General features: G+C 34.4%; 1 protein-coding gene across 2 annotated transcripts in view; it reads left to right on the top strand.

Moving 5' to 3' along the window:
• SLC12A2 (solute carrier family 12 member 2) overlaps positions 1-17305 on the top strand; it is a 104249-nt gene that overhangs the window by 43370 nt on the left and 43574 nt on the right. For both annotated transcript variants that reach the window (XM_002815842.6, XM_002815841.5), the window contains exons 5-10: positions 2381-2520; positions 5473-5583; positions 6998-7106; positions 9898-10025; positions 10125-10209; positions 13129-13280. In XM_002815842.6, the coding sequence (XP_002815888.3) occupies positions 2381-2520; positions 5473-5583; positions 6998-7106; positions 9898-10025; positions 10125-10209; positions 13129-13280 (725 nt within the window). The remainder of the gene's footprint in view (positions 1-2380; positions 2521-5472; positions 5584-6997; positions 7107-9897; positions 10026-10124; positions 10210-13128; positions 13281-17305) is intronic.

Genomic DNA, 17305 nt, shown 5'->3' on the forward strand with positions numbered 1-17305 from the left:
GATGACAACAGTACTTTAGTAGAATTAAGTTAAATGTGTAGTATTTAACAAAATAAGGTGTATACCTAGTCTGTGCTTATTAGTAAAAAATAACACAGCCTTTCAGAGTGATAGATCTTTTTTTTTTTTTTTAAAAAAAAAAAAAAACCTCTAGGAAATAGGAATGGAAGTGGGAAGGAATAGGGCAAATAACTTGATTTTCATAAGAAGTAATAGATGATGTACAATTGTTTTTATATTCTTATCCATGTGTCACTTCCTTTTTCTTGAAAACAATACAAATCTTTTAAAATGTGAGTTTTACGTTGCTGTATTTGTGAAAGACTTAAATATTTTGAAATCTCACATTTTATAAAATCAAAACTTTAAGGCACATAACATGAATTTCTTGCTTTAATAGGTCCTATTGGTGATATTTCTGATTCTAAAGTTTGTATTGTCAGCTACTAAAGACAAGAGTGTTAATTTCAATAACCTTTCTTTGTGACTTCATTTTCTCATCTATAAAATCAGAATATACTTTGTTTTAATTCATTTTTGCTATTGGGAGTAGATGAAATAATTCGTTAATTTTGAAAACATACGTTAAATAAAGGCTGATAATTATACTATTGTAGGGATTTTACTTGTGATTAATTATAATGTGATGTAATATATTCGAAGATCTTTGACAAAATTGTCATTATATAAATTAATTGGAGTTTTTAGTGTTCAAGAATATTTCATGGAAAATTGTAAGTCATTTTTATCTCAAAATCACGAGGCTAATGTTAAATGGTTAGGTTGCTTTTTTTTTTTTAATTTTCAGGATCATGAAAACTAAGGAAGTTTTATAGTGGATGGGTTTGAAGTGTAGAATATTTTGAGCAAATTGATAGGAATCAACTAGAAAACCTGTTACAGGCGTTTTCCAAAATGAAGTTTGCATCATTAGTACTTTAACTTTAGAATTTTTTTGTTGGTGCATTTACCTTCTTTATACTGGGTGAACAATAGAAACAAATATTCAGCTGTTTAATGACATTTCACTATATAGTCTTAAGTATTTAATCAGTTTATAGAAATATGTATATAGCTTTATGTAACTTCAGTAGTATTAAAACCAAGTTTTGATTGTGACCTAATGGCCAAATTTAAATTCGAATTTTAGAAGAGCTCTTAGAGACTTCAGGTAAGCATTAGATTGTCTCGGAATCATAATACTGATTTATTTTTTAAGTTAGAAAAAATAACTTGCTTCTTGATAGCTCATTTAATATCTTTGTTGATTCTGCCATTTAGACAGGATTTACTGGGATACAAACTACATCTCTTTGGGATACCATTATATGCTGTTGTGAGACTTTTTTTTTTGGTCTTGGTATTCACATTACCAGCAAACTGTCTTAATTAAGTAATTAAAATCATACCAACTGTGATTTAGAAGTTACATTAAGGCTGGGCGTGGTGGCTCACACCTGTGATTCCAGCACTTTGGGAGGCTGAGGTGGGCAGATCACTTGAGGTCAGGGGTTTGAGACCAGCCTGGCCAACATGGTGAAACTCTGTCTCTACTAATAATACAAAAATCAGTCACGTCTGTAATCCTAGCACTTTGGGAAGCTGAGGTCAGGAGATTGAGACCATCCTGGCCAACATGGTGAAACCCCGTCTCTACTAAAAATGCAAAAATTAGCTGAGCCAGGTGGCGCACGCCTATAGTCCCAGCTACTCAGGAGGCTGAGGCAGGAGAATCACATGAACCCAGCAGGTGGAGGCTGCAATGGGCCGAGATCACACCACTGCACTCCAGCCTGGGTGACAGAGCAAGACTGTCTCAAAACAAACAAACAAACAAAAAAACAGTCAGGTGTGGTGGCACGCACCTGTAGTCTCAGCTGCTCAGGAGGCTGAGGCACAAGAATTGCTTGAACCCAGGAGGCAGAGGTTGCAGTGAACCAAGATTGCACCACTGCACTTCAGCCTGGGCGACAGTGAAACTGTCTGAAAACAAAAAAGCATAAAAATAAAAGTTACATTAAGATTAAATGTATTAGAAATTCATTGGGAAGTGATCTCTTGGGATCTGTGAAGGGGAGGAGGCTGTGGCCCATTTTAATCTATACTTTAAAAGATAAAATGGGAATTCAAATAGGATGATTTTATATTTGATACTGGGAACATTAGCTGGATGTTGAGAATTGTTAATACGTGTTTTGTGAAATATTCTTTTTAGGTATTTCTGAAAATACAGTCACTCACTTGCCTCTTTAACTGCTCTGCTTATTGGGGGCATCTGCTTTGTGAATTCTTGTATAATTAAAGGATAATTTGGCATTTTAAATCCTAACTTTAGTACCTGTTTTTTTTGGTTTTTTTTTTTTTTTTTTTTTTTTTTTAGGAGGAGCATATTATTTAATATCTAGAAGTCTAGGGCCAGAATTTGGTGGTGCAATTGGGCTAATCTTCGCCTTTGCCAACGCTGTTGCAGTTGCTATGTATGTGGTTGGATTTGCAGAAACTGTGGTGGAGTTGCTTAAGGTAATTCACCTTCCTTCTAGTCATTCGTTTACCAAATCTTTATTGAGGGATTATATGCCGATCACCATGTTAGAGGTTGGGAAAGCAGTGATAGGATGACCAAGAGATTCGTCCTTCAGAAAGTTTACTACAGGAGATAGGCAAAGAATAAAGTACTATTAGAATGTCAGCAGTGGGCCGGGCGCGGTGGCTCATGCATGTAATCCCAGCACTTTGGGAGGCCGAGGCGAGCAGATCACGAGGTCAGGAGATCGAGACCATCCTGGCCAACATGGTGAAACCCCGTCTCTACTAAAAATACAAAAAAAAAAAAAAAAAATCAGCCGGGCATGGTGGCAGGCGCCTGTAGTCCCAGCTACTTGGGAGGCTAAGGCAGGAGAATGGTGTGAACCCGGGAGGTGCAGCTTGCAGTGAACTGAGATCGCGCCACTGCACTCCAGCCTGGGCGACAGAGCAAGACTCCGTCTCGGAAAAATAAAAAAAGAAAAATACGGCCGGGCGTGGTGGCTCATGCCTGTAATCCCAGCACTATGGGAGGCAGAGTTGGGCGGATCACCTGAGTTCGGGAGTTTGAGACCACCCTGACCAACATGGAGAAACCCGGTCTCTACTAAAAATAAAAAATTAGCCTGGTGTGGTGGCGCATTCCTGTCATCCCAGTTACTCTGGAGGCTGAGGCAGGAGAATTGCTAGAACTGGGGAGGCAGAGGTTGCGGTGAGCCAAGATCGCGCCTTTGCTCTCCAGCCTGGGCAACAAGAGTGAAACTCTGTCTCAAAAAAAAAAAAAAGAAAAAGAAAAAGAAAGAAAAATACCAACATTTTTGTATGGTTCAAGCACAAAGCAGCAAGACATTTAATACTAGAGAGAGAAAAAATAATTAGGAGAAGGGTCTTATTTCCATTGAAGTTAGGATCTTGTTTGGGATTGGGGGGCGTGACATGCTCAGATTTGGGTTGTAGGGAAGTATCTGAACATGGTACAGAGAATGGACTTGAGGAATCACAAATGGAAATAGAGACCATTTAAAAGGTTGTAGGTGTCCTGGGAGAGGAGATGGTGGCTTATATTAAAACAGTGACTTGTGGAGTGGGAAAGATGTGGGCGAATTTGGGAGATTTTAAAGAATTTGAAGGAGTGGATTTGATAATTAATGAGATGTGAGAAATTAGAGAAATAGGAGGATTTCAAGTTTATATACAAACTTCTGACTTTTGGATTTAGATGGAAGATAATGCCATTTGCAGTGTGATGGAGAACACAGGACAGTTTAGTTTGAATGTGTTAACTAGAAGAACCATGAGTATATCCAAATAGAGCTGGCTGTATTGCTCTGGAGTATAATTAAAGAAGAGTGCAATAGGATTCCTCAAATATTATTAAATGAGAGGAACCTCAAGTGACACCTATAATTGCTCGTGTTAGATTAGGTTGTAACTATTCTACAGTAGTAAATGGTACATAAGGAAGTATAAAATCTGACAAGGATTGACACTTGCGTTGACATTGACCTTTACGTGTTTACACCAAAGGGATGAAGAAAAAGAAGGGTATAATACCATGAGTAAGCAGTGTACTCATTAGAGTTTATATTCTTTCATTGTTTAATTTAGTGTATATTTTTATTTGATAGTCAAAGTTTAAGGTTTACTCTGTGAACTCTTATCAAAGTATTTAATTAGGGTTTATACATGTTTTTGTTTCATGGAAAATTTAACTTAGAGAAATATAATGAAATTTTAAACATTTTAAACTACATTTATTATATAAAATATTGAGCTATAGCAGTAGTCTTCTATTACAATCATAGTCCATGAATCTAAAAGCCAGTCAATAGATATATTTACACTAGTACCGTTTTTTTTTCAAGTAATTCTCAGATATGATTTTCCAAATGCTATAGGGAATTTCAACGATCAGATTAATTCAAGAGATGTCGAAATCAAATTTCAAAAAACACTAAAAATTTTTTTTGCGAAGTAAAAAGTATGTAGCTTTATGAAATTGAATGGGACCCTTGAAAGTGGACAAGGTTGGGAAATGACTTTTCCTCCTCTATTGGTTAAATATTAACACTTTCTATGCCTTCAGTTGGCAAAAGCATCTTTGGATCTTTGGATCTAGGGGTTTTTCCACCCTAATATTTGTATTAAGGTCATTTATCTGGAATTCAAGCAATTTTATTCCTCCCTTGTAGTTGACTTTTATGAAACAATTTCTGTTGAAAAGCATTAACAAGATTGCTTTTTCTTAAAAGAAGCAAATTGATAGGATTATTATAATCCGTACTTTAGTCAATTGCACAGAATATAGTCATCCTGAGTTATCAAAACAACTAAATTATGTTTTAGTTTTTTTGTGCCTTTTATTACCTTATTTGAGAAGTGGTAGTAATTGATAAATAGCTTTTGCTTAGTTAACTGGGATATCATAATCTTTAATTTTATCCTGGATGGGAATCTTTTAAAAATGCCATTGATATTAAACTACAAATAATTTTGTTTGCAGAGTGGAAACAGTGTGTGTTTTCGGACAGCAGCAGGAAGGTGTACTTATCACTTACTCTCTCACAGTATAAAAGACCTTTAAAAGCATGAGTTCACTAATCACAATAAATACAAAATATATTTCTGCTATATAACTTAAAATTGTAACTAGCAGTATTAGTTACAACTTTTTTACTTCTTTGTTAGCAATTCCTTTTTTGATTTATTGAGTCTATATTAAATATAGAAGCGTTAATAATCACACATTTATGTCATCAGATGCTTGAATGATACCTCAGTGGTAAATAGTAATTTGTTCCTTTAGGTCTTCCATTTATTCCTTAAGCAACCATTTATTCAACTTCTACATGTAAGGCACCGTAATATCTCTAAAATGTTTCAAAAGGAGTGTGAATGTGTATAAAAATAACTAGTATTGCTTATTATATTTATGATTCCTTTTTCTAGGAACATTCCATACTTATGATAGATGAAATCAATGATATCCGAATTATTGGAGCCATTACAGTGGTGATTCTTTTAGGTATCTCAGTAGCTGGAATGGAGTGGGAAGCAAAAGTAAGTTATGATAGGAACACCTGTAAATATTTAATACGTGAACTTTTAGAGCTTATGTTTTGGGAACACTCCAAAGTATGGTAATATTTCCAGATTCTAATGGTACCTAAGTGGCCATTTTCACAAAAGTTTATGTATAAGGTTATTTTCTACTTGACAAGGCAGAGAATCTTTGGAGATAACACTCAGCCTAGGATCTAGTTAAACACAGTACTTTGTAAATTTTGAATTTCCCGCCTTCTCGCCCATCCTCCAGTTTTGCAGTATGTAAAAATGTTCAGGTCAGTGTATTAGTCCAAATTAAACATTTGGCTTTGTAATTTATTTAAAAGTTCAACTTAGACATGGGGCAGTAAATAAAAGTTATTGCCCACATGAGGTTAGAGAAGTTATTCTTGCTATTGAAATTTCAGAAGTTATGACTACCAAAGCCAGTATCATTGTTTCTGGAAAAAATTGCTAAAGTCACATGTTACCCATAAGCAGAGCACCCAGAAGTGTTTTTGTCTCTTTGAGAATTAGAGCATCATAGCACAGCTGTAGTTTCCCAAGTAATGGATATCCACAAAGGTGTTGATTTTTAAAGACCTTATAAAAGTCACATATTTGTGCTGTATATGATATGATAATGTTTACCAAACCAAAAATTAGGAAAGCCTGAAAGAATAATTTTTTCAATCTTGTTCTTTATAGTAAAGTCATATTAGTGTAAAATTAAATCATTTATTTACACATTTTACAAATTGACTGTATGAAAATAACAGAATTTTTTACCACCTGGGACATGATTAGCATGTATGTAGTTCCATTTCCCACAGATGACACCATTTTTCATGAGTGTTCAGTTTTATTGAGAGGTTGAGAGTGGAGAAGGGGAAATGGTAGTTTTCATAGATTGTTCTTTCCTTCCAATCCCATTGCTACTTTAATTTCCCTCCTGTATATTGTCATCTTCTTTCTGTACTTTTTCTTATTTTCCTGTAGCAATCACACACTCAACATTATGTATAAAACTTGTGTTTGTGTCCAGCATGTTCTCCATGTCAAGATTGTAGTGTTAAGGTGGAAGACACAGGAATGAATGATCTAGAATGAAAGCCTATATTGTTTTGGAATTTACAGTGCTTTATGGTTTGTGGGAAGGCATGCACATCTTTAACTTGTTTCAGAAATATGGCATGATCTCACTTTTACTATCTTTTTTATTCCCCAGATATTTCTTTAAAGATCTCTTTGTTCATTAAACAAGGATTTATTGAGCAGCTGCTTGGCATATGGCATTGTTTAAGGCACTGGGGAATCAGGCAAAACAAGACAGAAATTCTTTCCCTCATAGAAGTTATATTCTAGGGGAATTGAATCAAGATATAGAAACAAGATACTTGATTTTAATTTTTAATGTTTAAAATTACAGGCTCAGATTGTTCTTTTGGTGATCCTACTTCTTGCTATTGGTGATTTCATCATAGGAACATTTATCCCACTGGAGAGCAAGAAGCCAAAAGGGTTTTTTGGTTATAAATGTAAGTAAAACAGATTCAATATTTTTTTTAAGGGTACCTATTTATAGAATTCTATCAATTAAATTTTGTACGTTTTAGATATTTTGTAACAGAATTGACTATAGTTTGGTGATTCATCCTAATTTACAATTTAGTTTTGTCCCCTTTATGCTGTACAGTTGGAGTAAAAATTACTTCTATTTACATCTTTTCTTTTTCATTATTAGCAACAAAAGGTGATAGAATATGGAGAAATCAGTGCTGCTAAGGAGTTTTTATTCTTTACTAGTTTTGGGAATTTGTAACTGAATTTCTAACTTTTGTTCTAATATGACTGTCATTCTTTTAACATATTTAAGCACAACAGTTTAAAAGCGCCTAAGATTGTGAAAGCAACTAGAAATATTAGTTTCTTGGTATAATTGCATTTTTCAAGAGTGCAGGCCATTTGATTTTTAGGAGATCTCTCCAGTTGGGTTTGTCTTATTTGTTTTTATAGATTCAGGTTATTTATTTTTGTCAGGAACATAAGTGAACCATGTCTCCTTCTCAGTGCAACACATTTGGAGGGTGCATGATGCAGTTTTTTACATTACTTAATGGTGTTAGTTTTGATGACTTAGTCAAGGTTATACCTGCACAGTTTCTGTATTGTGAAGTTGCTGTTTTTTTCTTTGCAGTTAATAAGTAATCTGTGGAAGAATACTCTGAGACTGTTCATAGCCCTGTCAAACTTCTACCAAAGGGCTTCATCCTTAACCCCTCTCACATCTGGCTTTTGTTGGTTAAAATAAGTCAGATGGTGATAGATGCACTATGAATTTTTTGTCCTCTGCTTCATTTCTCTTAGTCATTCCTTCTCCTTCTTGAAACATGTCTATTTTATTTGACGTCAGATACCCTAGGTGCCTAACTCACTGATCACTGTGTCCATTACTCCTGTTACCACCTTTAAATGCAGAATTGTACAACTATTATAGTGCTGACCTTCTAACTATACACTCTCCCTTGGGTGGTGTGTATTCTTATGGCTCAAAATGCTATTAAGGGACTGACATGTTTCTATTCCTGAATCTCTCCTTTAAAGTCCAAACATAAATATATATCCAACTGATTATTTGAAGTCTCTCCTACTTATTTCTTCTCAGGCTTTTCCATCTAAGTAAGTAGCTGAAACCGGGATCTTAGTGTTTCCCGTCCTACCTGCTCCTCTTAATTTCTAATCCTTTCCTAATCAGTGCATTTATTCTCCCATCTCTAGATTGAACCTCTGCAGCAACCTCCTAATCGGCCTCCCTGTTATCAGATGTTGAATCTTTCAGTCCATTGTCCACACAACATTAATAGTATATGTCATTTGCGTGTTTATGACCCTACTTTGGTTTTCCGTTTTATTTAGGATAAATTTAACTTTTATAAAATATTCACACTCTGTTCCTCAGTAGTCACTCCAATTTCATTTAATTTTTCTCCTTACTATAATAATTTTATCTTCTTTTATTTCCTCAAAAGAGTTAAACCTTTTTCTACTTTGGGGTCTTCATACATGTTTCTCTTTTCTGGTATACTCTTTTCCCCTGATGATCACATGGCTGATTCTTGCTCAGCAAACTCTTAGCTTAAGTATTGTCTCCTTCCTTATATTTGCTTAGCCTTCTGTAACCACATTGAATTAGATTCTCTCTCTCTCATTTGTTATTCACAACTCCCTGTTTTCATCAGAACATTTACTGCTGTTTATAATTACCTGTTATTTTGGTCATTTACTATTGAGACTCTTAAATTCCATGAAGGCAGGAACAATGTCTGACTTGTTTATATTGCATCTCCAAGTACTTTGAGATGCTAGAAAGCTCTAGTACAGGACCTGACACATGGTAGCTGCTCAAGTATTGAATGGATAGATGGATACGTTACAATTAGTCGGTTATCTTAGAGTCAGAGATGAAAACACTAGGTCTAGTTGAAGCTTTTATTGTTGTTAAAATAGAAAGGAACTTTACTTAGGGTAGCTAATTGTCGGACAGCCTCAAAAATCAATAGGTCACTAGATAGTAGAGAAAGCTGTGGACCAAAATCTATACAGATAGTAATGTAAGTTGGAAGCTATCAAAAAATTGATTCTATATTATTATGATGTTGCTTTTGTTTTCCTTTTTTTTTTTTTCCCTTGAGATAGGGTCTCACTCTGTCACTCAGGCTGGAGTGCAATGGCATGATCATGGGTCACTGGAGTGTCGACTGTCCAGGCTTAAATGATTCTCCCACCCCAGCCTCCCAAGTAGCTGGGACTACAGGCATGTGCCACCACTCCTGGCTAATTTTTTAATTATTTGTGGAGTCAAGGTCTTCCTGTATTGCCCAGGCTGGTCTCAAACTGCTGGGCTCAAGAAATCTGCCTGCCTCGGTCTCCCAACCTGCTGAAATTACAGGTGTGAGGCACCATGCCATACCCCCTTTTGTTTTTCTCCCTCCCTTCTTGTTTCTTTTACCTCAGAGATTGAGGGTATTATCCACATTTTGATTTGCATTTGGGCTAGTCATAACAACTCATTCGGAGGCTCTTGAAACATAATTAGCGAGGTATACAAAAAATGAGACATGAATCAGATCAGATGATCATTTTGATGGTAAACCATTGTCTCATACAAGAAAAGAACACCAAATACTTGAACTAGGAAATATGCAAAAATTTACTAGTTACTGGAACTGAAGAAAAGTTAGGGGTCATATATACCTATTACTCTTGACCTCAGTTATTATAGTCTAATTTGCTCTCCATTAATTGTCAAGAATATTTTGTTCTCTACAGCTGAAATATTTAATGAGAACTTTGGGCCCGATTTTCGAGAGGAAGAGACTTTCTTTTCTGTATTTGCCATCTTTTTTCCTGCTGCAACTGGTATTCTGGCTGGAGCAAATATCTCAGGTGATCTTGCAGTAAGTATTATAAAGTGCTGTATCAATTATATATTTTATAAGTGGAATTTGTATATTTATTTTTACAGATAGACTTTAAAAAATCTTTTTGTCTTCTAGGATCCTCAGTCAGCCATACCCAAAGGAACACTCCTAGCCATTTTAATTACTACATTGGTTTACGTAGGAATTGCAGTATCTGTAGGTAAATAGTTTTACATTTCTTTATGTGTCGCAGAAATTTCATGATGTACATACTATAAATACTTTTATGACATTTGCTAACTTTTTTAAATACAGAAATATTTTAATAAAAAGGACATGGAGTTGCTTATTATAATTCAAAAACAGTTTTTAGAAAACTAGTAATGACTTCTATAGACATTATCTAAACCGCCAAATGCTTTATGTTATCTCCAGGGTTTTTATTAATTATGGTAAATTAGAAAATTATATGAAATTGCATCTATAAACTCATTCCACTGAGATACTGAAAACAATGTATATGTAGAAGCAAATGAATTTTACTCTTACAAATTTCTGTATTTTTTTAAGATGGTTATTTATTTTTTACAGTATATGAAGATTCTTTCAAGGCTATTAAGCAATGCTTGGCAATTTTTACTATAAAAACACTGGTTTTGAAGAATAGGACATACTAAGTTTTACTTAGGAAAAGTTTTACTAAATTCTTAGTAAACTGAATGAAAGTGATTTCAAAACCATGTTATTACTTCATGGGATCATGGATCAACTTCATGGATTACTTCATGGGATCAACTTGAAAGGACTTAAGTGGTCAACCAGTCTCTAATCCTTTTCTTACAGATGAGAGAATAGAAGTTCAGAGATTTCACTACCAAAGATAGTGGCATTTGTTTTCGAGAATTGCTTTCATGGCAAAGAAGGTTTTTTTGTTGTTTGTTTTAAATAAAGTCTTTAAGGCTATTTTCTATGAATTACTATTAGTTTACATATGGTTTGCATTTGTCAAGCTTTACAGTTAAATTTCTTAAGCATAATGCAAAAGTAAATCTTAGTTTAATACTAATGTAAAGAATCATAAACTCCAAGCCCATAGGCTACACAATATGAGGTTTCTATTGGATTTGGTAAGAAAATTTCATTTTTGCTATATATTCACTGATTTGCTGGGAAGTAATAGCTGAATTATATTTATAAACTCTGCTATTTGCTTAAATGTAATTTTGAAATTTCACTACATGACAGAAATACTAATAATATGGTGGGCTGAATTGCCTTTTTTGTTTGTTTGTTTTGGTTTTTGTTTTTTGTTTTTTGAGACGGAGTCTCACTCTCTTTCCCAGGCTGGAGTACAGTGGCTTAATCTTGGCTCACTGCAACCTCCACCTCCCAGGTTCAAGCAATTCTCGTGCCTCACCCTCCTGAGTAGCTGGGATTACAAGCACCCGCCACTACACCTGGCTAATTTTTGTATTTTTATTAGAGATGGGGTTTCGCCATGTTGGCCAGGCTGGTCTCACACTCCTGACCTCAGGTGATCCACCTGCCTTAACCTCCCAAAGTGCTGGGATTACAGGCGTGAGCCACTGTGCCCGGCCTGAATTGGCATTTACAAAGGAATTTGGATTTCATTTATCCTTAGAATTCATACACAAATCTCTGAAATTTATTTTGAAAACACAGATGAATATATATGCCTAGCAAAATATATGGGTTCCCCTAAAAGTTCCTAGCATGCTTCTATACATTATCAGCTAAAGAAAATTTAGGCATAAAGTGACATAATTGATTATGTTTTAACTTGTAAAATAGTTTGTTACAGCAAATAAACATTTTTCTATTTTTATTTTACCGTCTAACATTGCTGGCCCTTGTGCTCATTTCATTCTGTCTGCATTAGCCCTTGGAGCAATAGGGATAACCCCTTGATGCCGATGTTCAGTAGCTAGGCCAGTAAAGGCAGCCTCTACACCAGTGGTTGTTAAGCTCAAAGCAGTGGAACCTTTCCCCCCCAAAAAATTTCAGGCATAGACTATCAGAATACAAAGCACATGAAAGTATAGTTACTTTAGGGCTGGGGGGATTTGCAAGGCTCTATTCTCCCCTCATTCCCCAGTTGTTTCAGAGGTACCTTTATGGAAACATGGTTTTGCAAGGATTGCTCCGAATGGTAGATGAAAAAATTGAAAAACAAAGAACTGTATAGTCTGTCTAGTCATTAAAATATCCTCCCTTCTCATACTTAGTTGTGCTTATTCAATTTTTGCTGTCATGCATGTAATTTTTACCTCAATATATGATGAAATAATACTGAAAAAGTGCTTCAGAAAGTAAAAATCTTTAAAGTATAAGGAATGGTCATTACCATTAGTTGTGCATTACACGTTACTCTGAATAATAAATTGCTTGTTTCAAGGTCACTTTTAAAATATTTTATGATGGAAGTTTTCAATTTTATGGAAAAGTAGGGAGCATTTTCAGATTAGCTCAATAATTATTACCCAGCTTCAAAAAAGTTAGCAAAAATATTAGTATATGGTTAATCTTGTTTCATCTATACCCAAGTCACTCTGCTCTATGGGTTATTTTTAAATAAATCTTAGATATCATGTGTTTTCTTCTTTTCAGGATAATCATATTTGAGACAGCGATTTAAATATAATTATAATTCATTAACATTCAAATTATTTTCCCTCACAAAAGAGTAGTATTACCTGAAGTCGGATTTTTAGCCACATTCAAGTATAAAATATTTGGAGTATAGGAAAACATCACTGCCGTTTGGAATTCTTTCAGTACGTTGTTTTCATATTTACTTAAGGACATCTTAACCAAATAGGCTAGGAAATAGTTTGCTAATATACCATTTTCCACAACTCTGTTTACATGGTTTTTAAGTGTTTATGTGTAAATACTATTCTTTATAAAAGGTTCAGTTTCACCAAATATTGGGGACCGTAATGCTTTACAAATTCTGTTCAAGGTAAAGTCTTAACTGTAAATGCAATGTATGCTATTATAAGTGAGTAGATATGTAGTCACTACTTTGGTTTCTTTATAAATATATATATATGTATATAAAATTCTGAAATGAATGTAGATATTAACTATATTATTCTTGTTGTCACTCATGTTTTAGGTTCTTGTGTTGTTCGAGATGCCACTGGAAACGTTAATGACACTATTGTAACAGAGCTAACAAACTGTACTTCTGCAGCCTGCAAATTAAACTTTGATTTTTCATCTTGTGAAAGCAGTCCTTGTTCCTATGGCCTAATGAACAACTTCCAGGTGAGCATTGACTTTGTAATCAGACATTCTGTATTTATCTAGGGGTGAGACTACTATCAAATCTGACCATTCATAATATAGCTATAACATAGAAGGGAGGACAGTTGTTACTTTTTTTAATTTTTAATTTTTTCTTGAGATAGAGTGTCACTCTGTCGCCCAGGCTGTAGTGCAGTGGTGCTATCTTGGCTTGCTGCAACCTCCGCCTCCTAGGTTCAAACGATTCTCTTGCCCCAGTCTACCGCGTAGCTGGGACTATAGGCGCCAGCCACCACGCCCAGCTAATTTTTGTATTTTTAGTAAGGATGGAGTTTTACCATGTTGGCTAGGCTGGTCTCGAACTCCTGATGTCAAGTGATCCACCTGCACGGGCCTCCCAAAGTGCTGGGATGGCAGGTGTGAGCCACTGCGCCTGGCCAGTTGTTCTTTATATCCCCTAAAACTGTAAGTATCTAATTGGACAAACTAAAATATGAATGGATAAAATCTGAGGATGTTCAAGAGCAAAGAGCCCCTAGGAGGTAATGCTTTTATAACAGCATGTAATGTATATATATATTAGTGTGTGTGTATTTATATATGTAGTATGTAAGTATACTGCTTTAGAAAGCATGGAATCATCTTGCAAATGGTCATATTTGTATGGGTCTGTTTTTGGATTCTTGATTCTGTTGTTGATCTTCGTGTCTGTCCTTGTGCCAGTACGACACATTCCTAATTACTGTGGTTAAATGATAAGTTTTGAGGTCAGGTAGATTAATTCCTCCCATTTTAGCCTCTCTAAAAAAATTGTTTTAGCTATTTTAGTTCCTTGGTCTTTCCATATAAAAATTTAAAATAACCTTATGTGTGTGTGTGTTTTAATTAATTAATTTACTTTTTAATATTTTTTTTTTCACTTCAGTAGTTTTTGGGGTACATGTGGTTTCTGGTTACATGGATGAATTGTGTTGTGGTGGAGTCTGAGATTTTGGTGCCCCTATCACCCAAGTACCTTACATTTATTTTTAAAAAGTCTTGTTGGGATTTTGATAGGAATTACGTTAAACTGGTATATCAGTTTGGAGAGAATTGACTATGTTGAGTGTTCAATTCATAAATATCATCTCTCCATTTATTTGTATTTTCTTTGATTTTTTTTCAGTCAGCATTTTGTAGTTTTCAGCATATACGTCCTGTATGTATTTTGTTAGATTTACGACTAAGTATTTTTATTTTGCTCAATTTAAACCCATACCAATTAAGTTCAGTTTTCTAATTAGTGTTATCTTCATAATTGCTTTATATATAAATGGCCTTTAAAAAAGCATTGATCAGTATCAATAGTAGTGTTACTTTATTAGATATGGCTCATATAAAGTCATGCAGCATGAAATCACCATTTAACATTTAACAACAGAATTCTGAATGGATACTAGAAAGCTAGTGAATTTCTAAAACACACAAACTAGACAGGTTAGTAGTACTTCTCAAGTATTTGGAGGCTGTCAGTTCTGCTGTTTATAGTTACCTCTATTAAGGTACTGAAAATGAAATGAAGTTTTAGTCTGCCAGTTTAGTCTGCCAGATTTATGAGTTTTTAGAAACTGAAAAAAGATTATATAAGGGGAAAATAAATTACTAAAATTAATTTGGAGGATAGTTTTGAGTTGTTTGTTAAGTCCTAGGATGGTAGAAAGAACACAAAGGTGTATATTCAGGAGATTAAATCAAAATATTCTATTGTAAATTTACAGAGTACATGGTTCTGCTGATTTCAAAAGAAAAATAAAAATTTTGCTTTGTAATTTTTTGCAGTATTGTATAAACAGAATAATTTGTATTGTAATGTATTTAAAATTATGTGTTTTATGTACAATCTGTAAATTTTACAATACAATTTTTAACTAAAATTTGTAAATGCGTTGTTTTTATTTTTTATTATGTAGTTTTAAGCAATTGACTGTACTTTCAGTGGTTACAAATATTGAACCCAATTATGTAATAGAAGTTTGTGTTTTCTAGTCATAAGACAAGGCAAAATTGTAGGAATGAAAGAAAGTATTCATGTCCAGCTAATGATTCAGGCCAATTCTGACATTGATACTATGTATGGAAGGCACAAACATTGGTCTTTGCCCAGTGACTGAAAATGCCAGTCAGATTTCTGTGTGGCCTTAAGATAAAAAAGTTTGTTGTCTTTATCAAGTCTAATTTTGGACTCATTCGAGCAAAGAGGAATTTGGTATAAGTAAAGCTGCTTTTCTTATTTAAAGTAAGTCAACTTTTCAAAAATACTTTGTAAAGCGATACAACATGAGGGAAAATCTTGTGAAAATATAAATACCTTGGCATTTGGAGAGTGAAGAATGGTGGATAGAACATAACTGAGGAGTATGTAAGTTGGAGTCTCCATCATAAGATCTATACAAGCCATACATTATAATCACCTTTTCAGACTTCAGGGAATAAAGTTATTTAGGTTATCTTCTTGCTCTTAAATTGTAAATTGTGTATATAGTCTTATATTGCTTGCTATATTTCTACATTTTAATGTCCTCTAAAACCTTTGACTCACTGTTGCCTAATAAACAAAATGCGAGCTTTAGTCTAAATCAGTCAGAGCCCTTCATACCTCTTCTTAAGCCTCACTGCCTTCTGTTCTGACTGGACTCCAGGCACTGAGTGTGTTTGTACACACACACATGCATACCCTACTCTTTTCCTTTAGTCATTGCTTCACTCTGCTTGGAATGCACCTGTGGTTTATTTTTCCATGTCCAAATGTGCCTGACTTCAAGGCAACTTAGTTCCATGAAGATTTTCTTGAATCCCAAATCATCTTCAACACACACCCCCACACAGACTTTTACCATTCATTTTATTTACTTGCTATCTTTTAGCTTTTATTAGACTTTTGTCTTTTTTTCCCCTTTAGAGACAAGACAGTCTTTTTTTCATCTTTGTTTCCACTGTATATTTTTGACACTAATATCATTATTTACATTGAATATCATTATCCTTGCTGCTGATATTTTACCATTAAATGTTGAGAAGTGCAGAGGTTATTGGATAACTGTTCAACTATTTAATAAAAAACAGAAAACCTATTATAGCAGGCCCCAAAACATAGTATTTCCAGATGAAAAGCCTGGATCATTATTTACTTCAATTTATAACTGATGGAAGAAGGGAAAATGTATTGTTTCCTCAACATGGGAGAGGAAAGGTTATAGTAATGCTGGTGGTGTCAGTTTTGCGTTACTCCTACAATGCAGAATGTATCATATACTCTGTTCTCTACTTTCATCCACTTATCTCTTTCTTTGTACTTAATTTAACTTTGAGATCATTAAGACAGTTGTAGAATTTTGTATGATCTAATGAGGCTGTATAGCAGAAATTGGGTTTATTAATTTTAATCTTGACTCATCTGTCCTTTACAGTCTGCTTCCCTAAAGATAAGGTTGTCTGTTCTAAATAATCCAGCATTAATTACCATGAAAAATAGTGATTATGAAAAATGCACAGCATATATGTAACTACTAAATTGTTATTAAAGGGCTGAGTAGAAAATGATCTTTTCAGATTTTCTCCCCACTCTTAGAAGTCTGTGCTACTGTCTTTAAAACACTTCAGAGATGTATTCTTCATATTTAACCTTAAATCTAATGGAAGATCTAGGGAAAGATGTTTAGTCAACAGGGTGGTTTATGTGTACATGAAATCAGGCTTATGCATTGTGGACAGGGATTGTACCCATTGCTAACTTTCCATTTGGTTTAAACAATTAAATTTTACAGTCAAGTGTGTGATAGAAACAGCTTAAAACCTGATTTCGTTATCTCTTTGGTCTCAGTTGACATGTTCTTAGTCAATATAAATGAAAGATAAAATCTCCACCAATGAAGCAGAGAATCTAGGTGATGATCACCATTCACTGCTGGGAAATTTATAATACCATTCACAGCTGTTCAAGTTGACAGTAGTTGAATCCACCAAACAACTTGTCCACTTTAATTTTGTGTTTTGACAAGTTTCACAGA

Source organism: Pongo abelii, chromosome 4 (genome assembly GCF_028885655.2).
Source record: "Pongo abelii isolate AG06213 chromosome 4, NHGRI_mPonAbe1-v2.0_pri, whole genome shotgun sequence".
NCBI lineage: Eukaryota > Metazoa > Chordata > Mammalia > Primates > Hominidae > Pongo > Pongo abelii.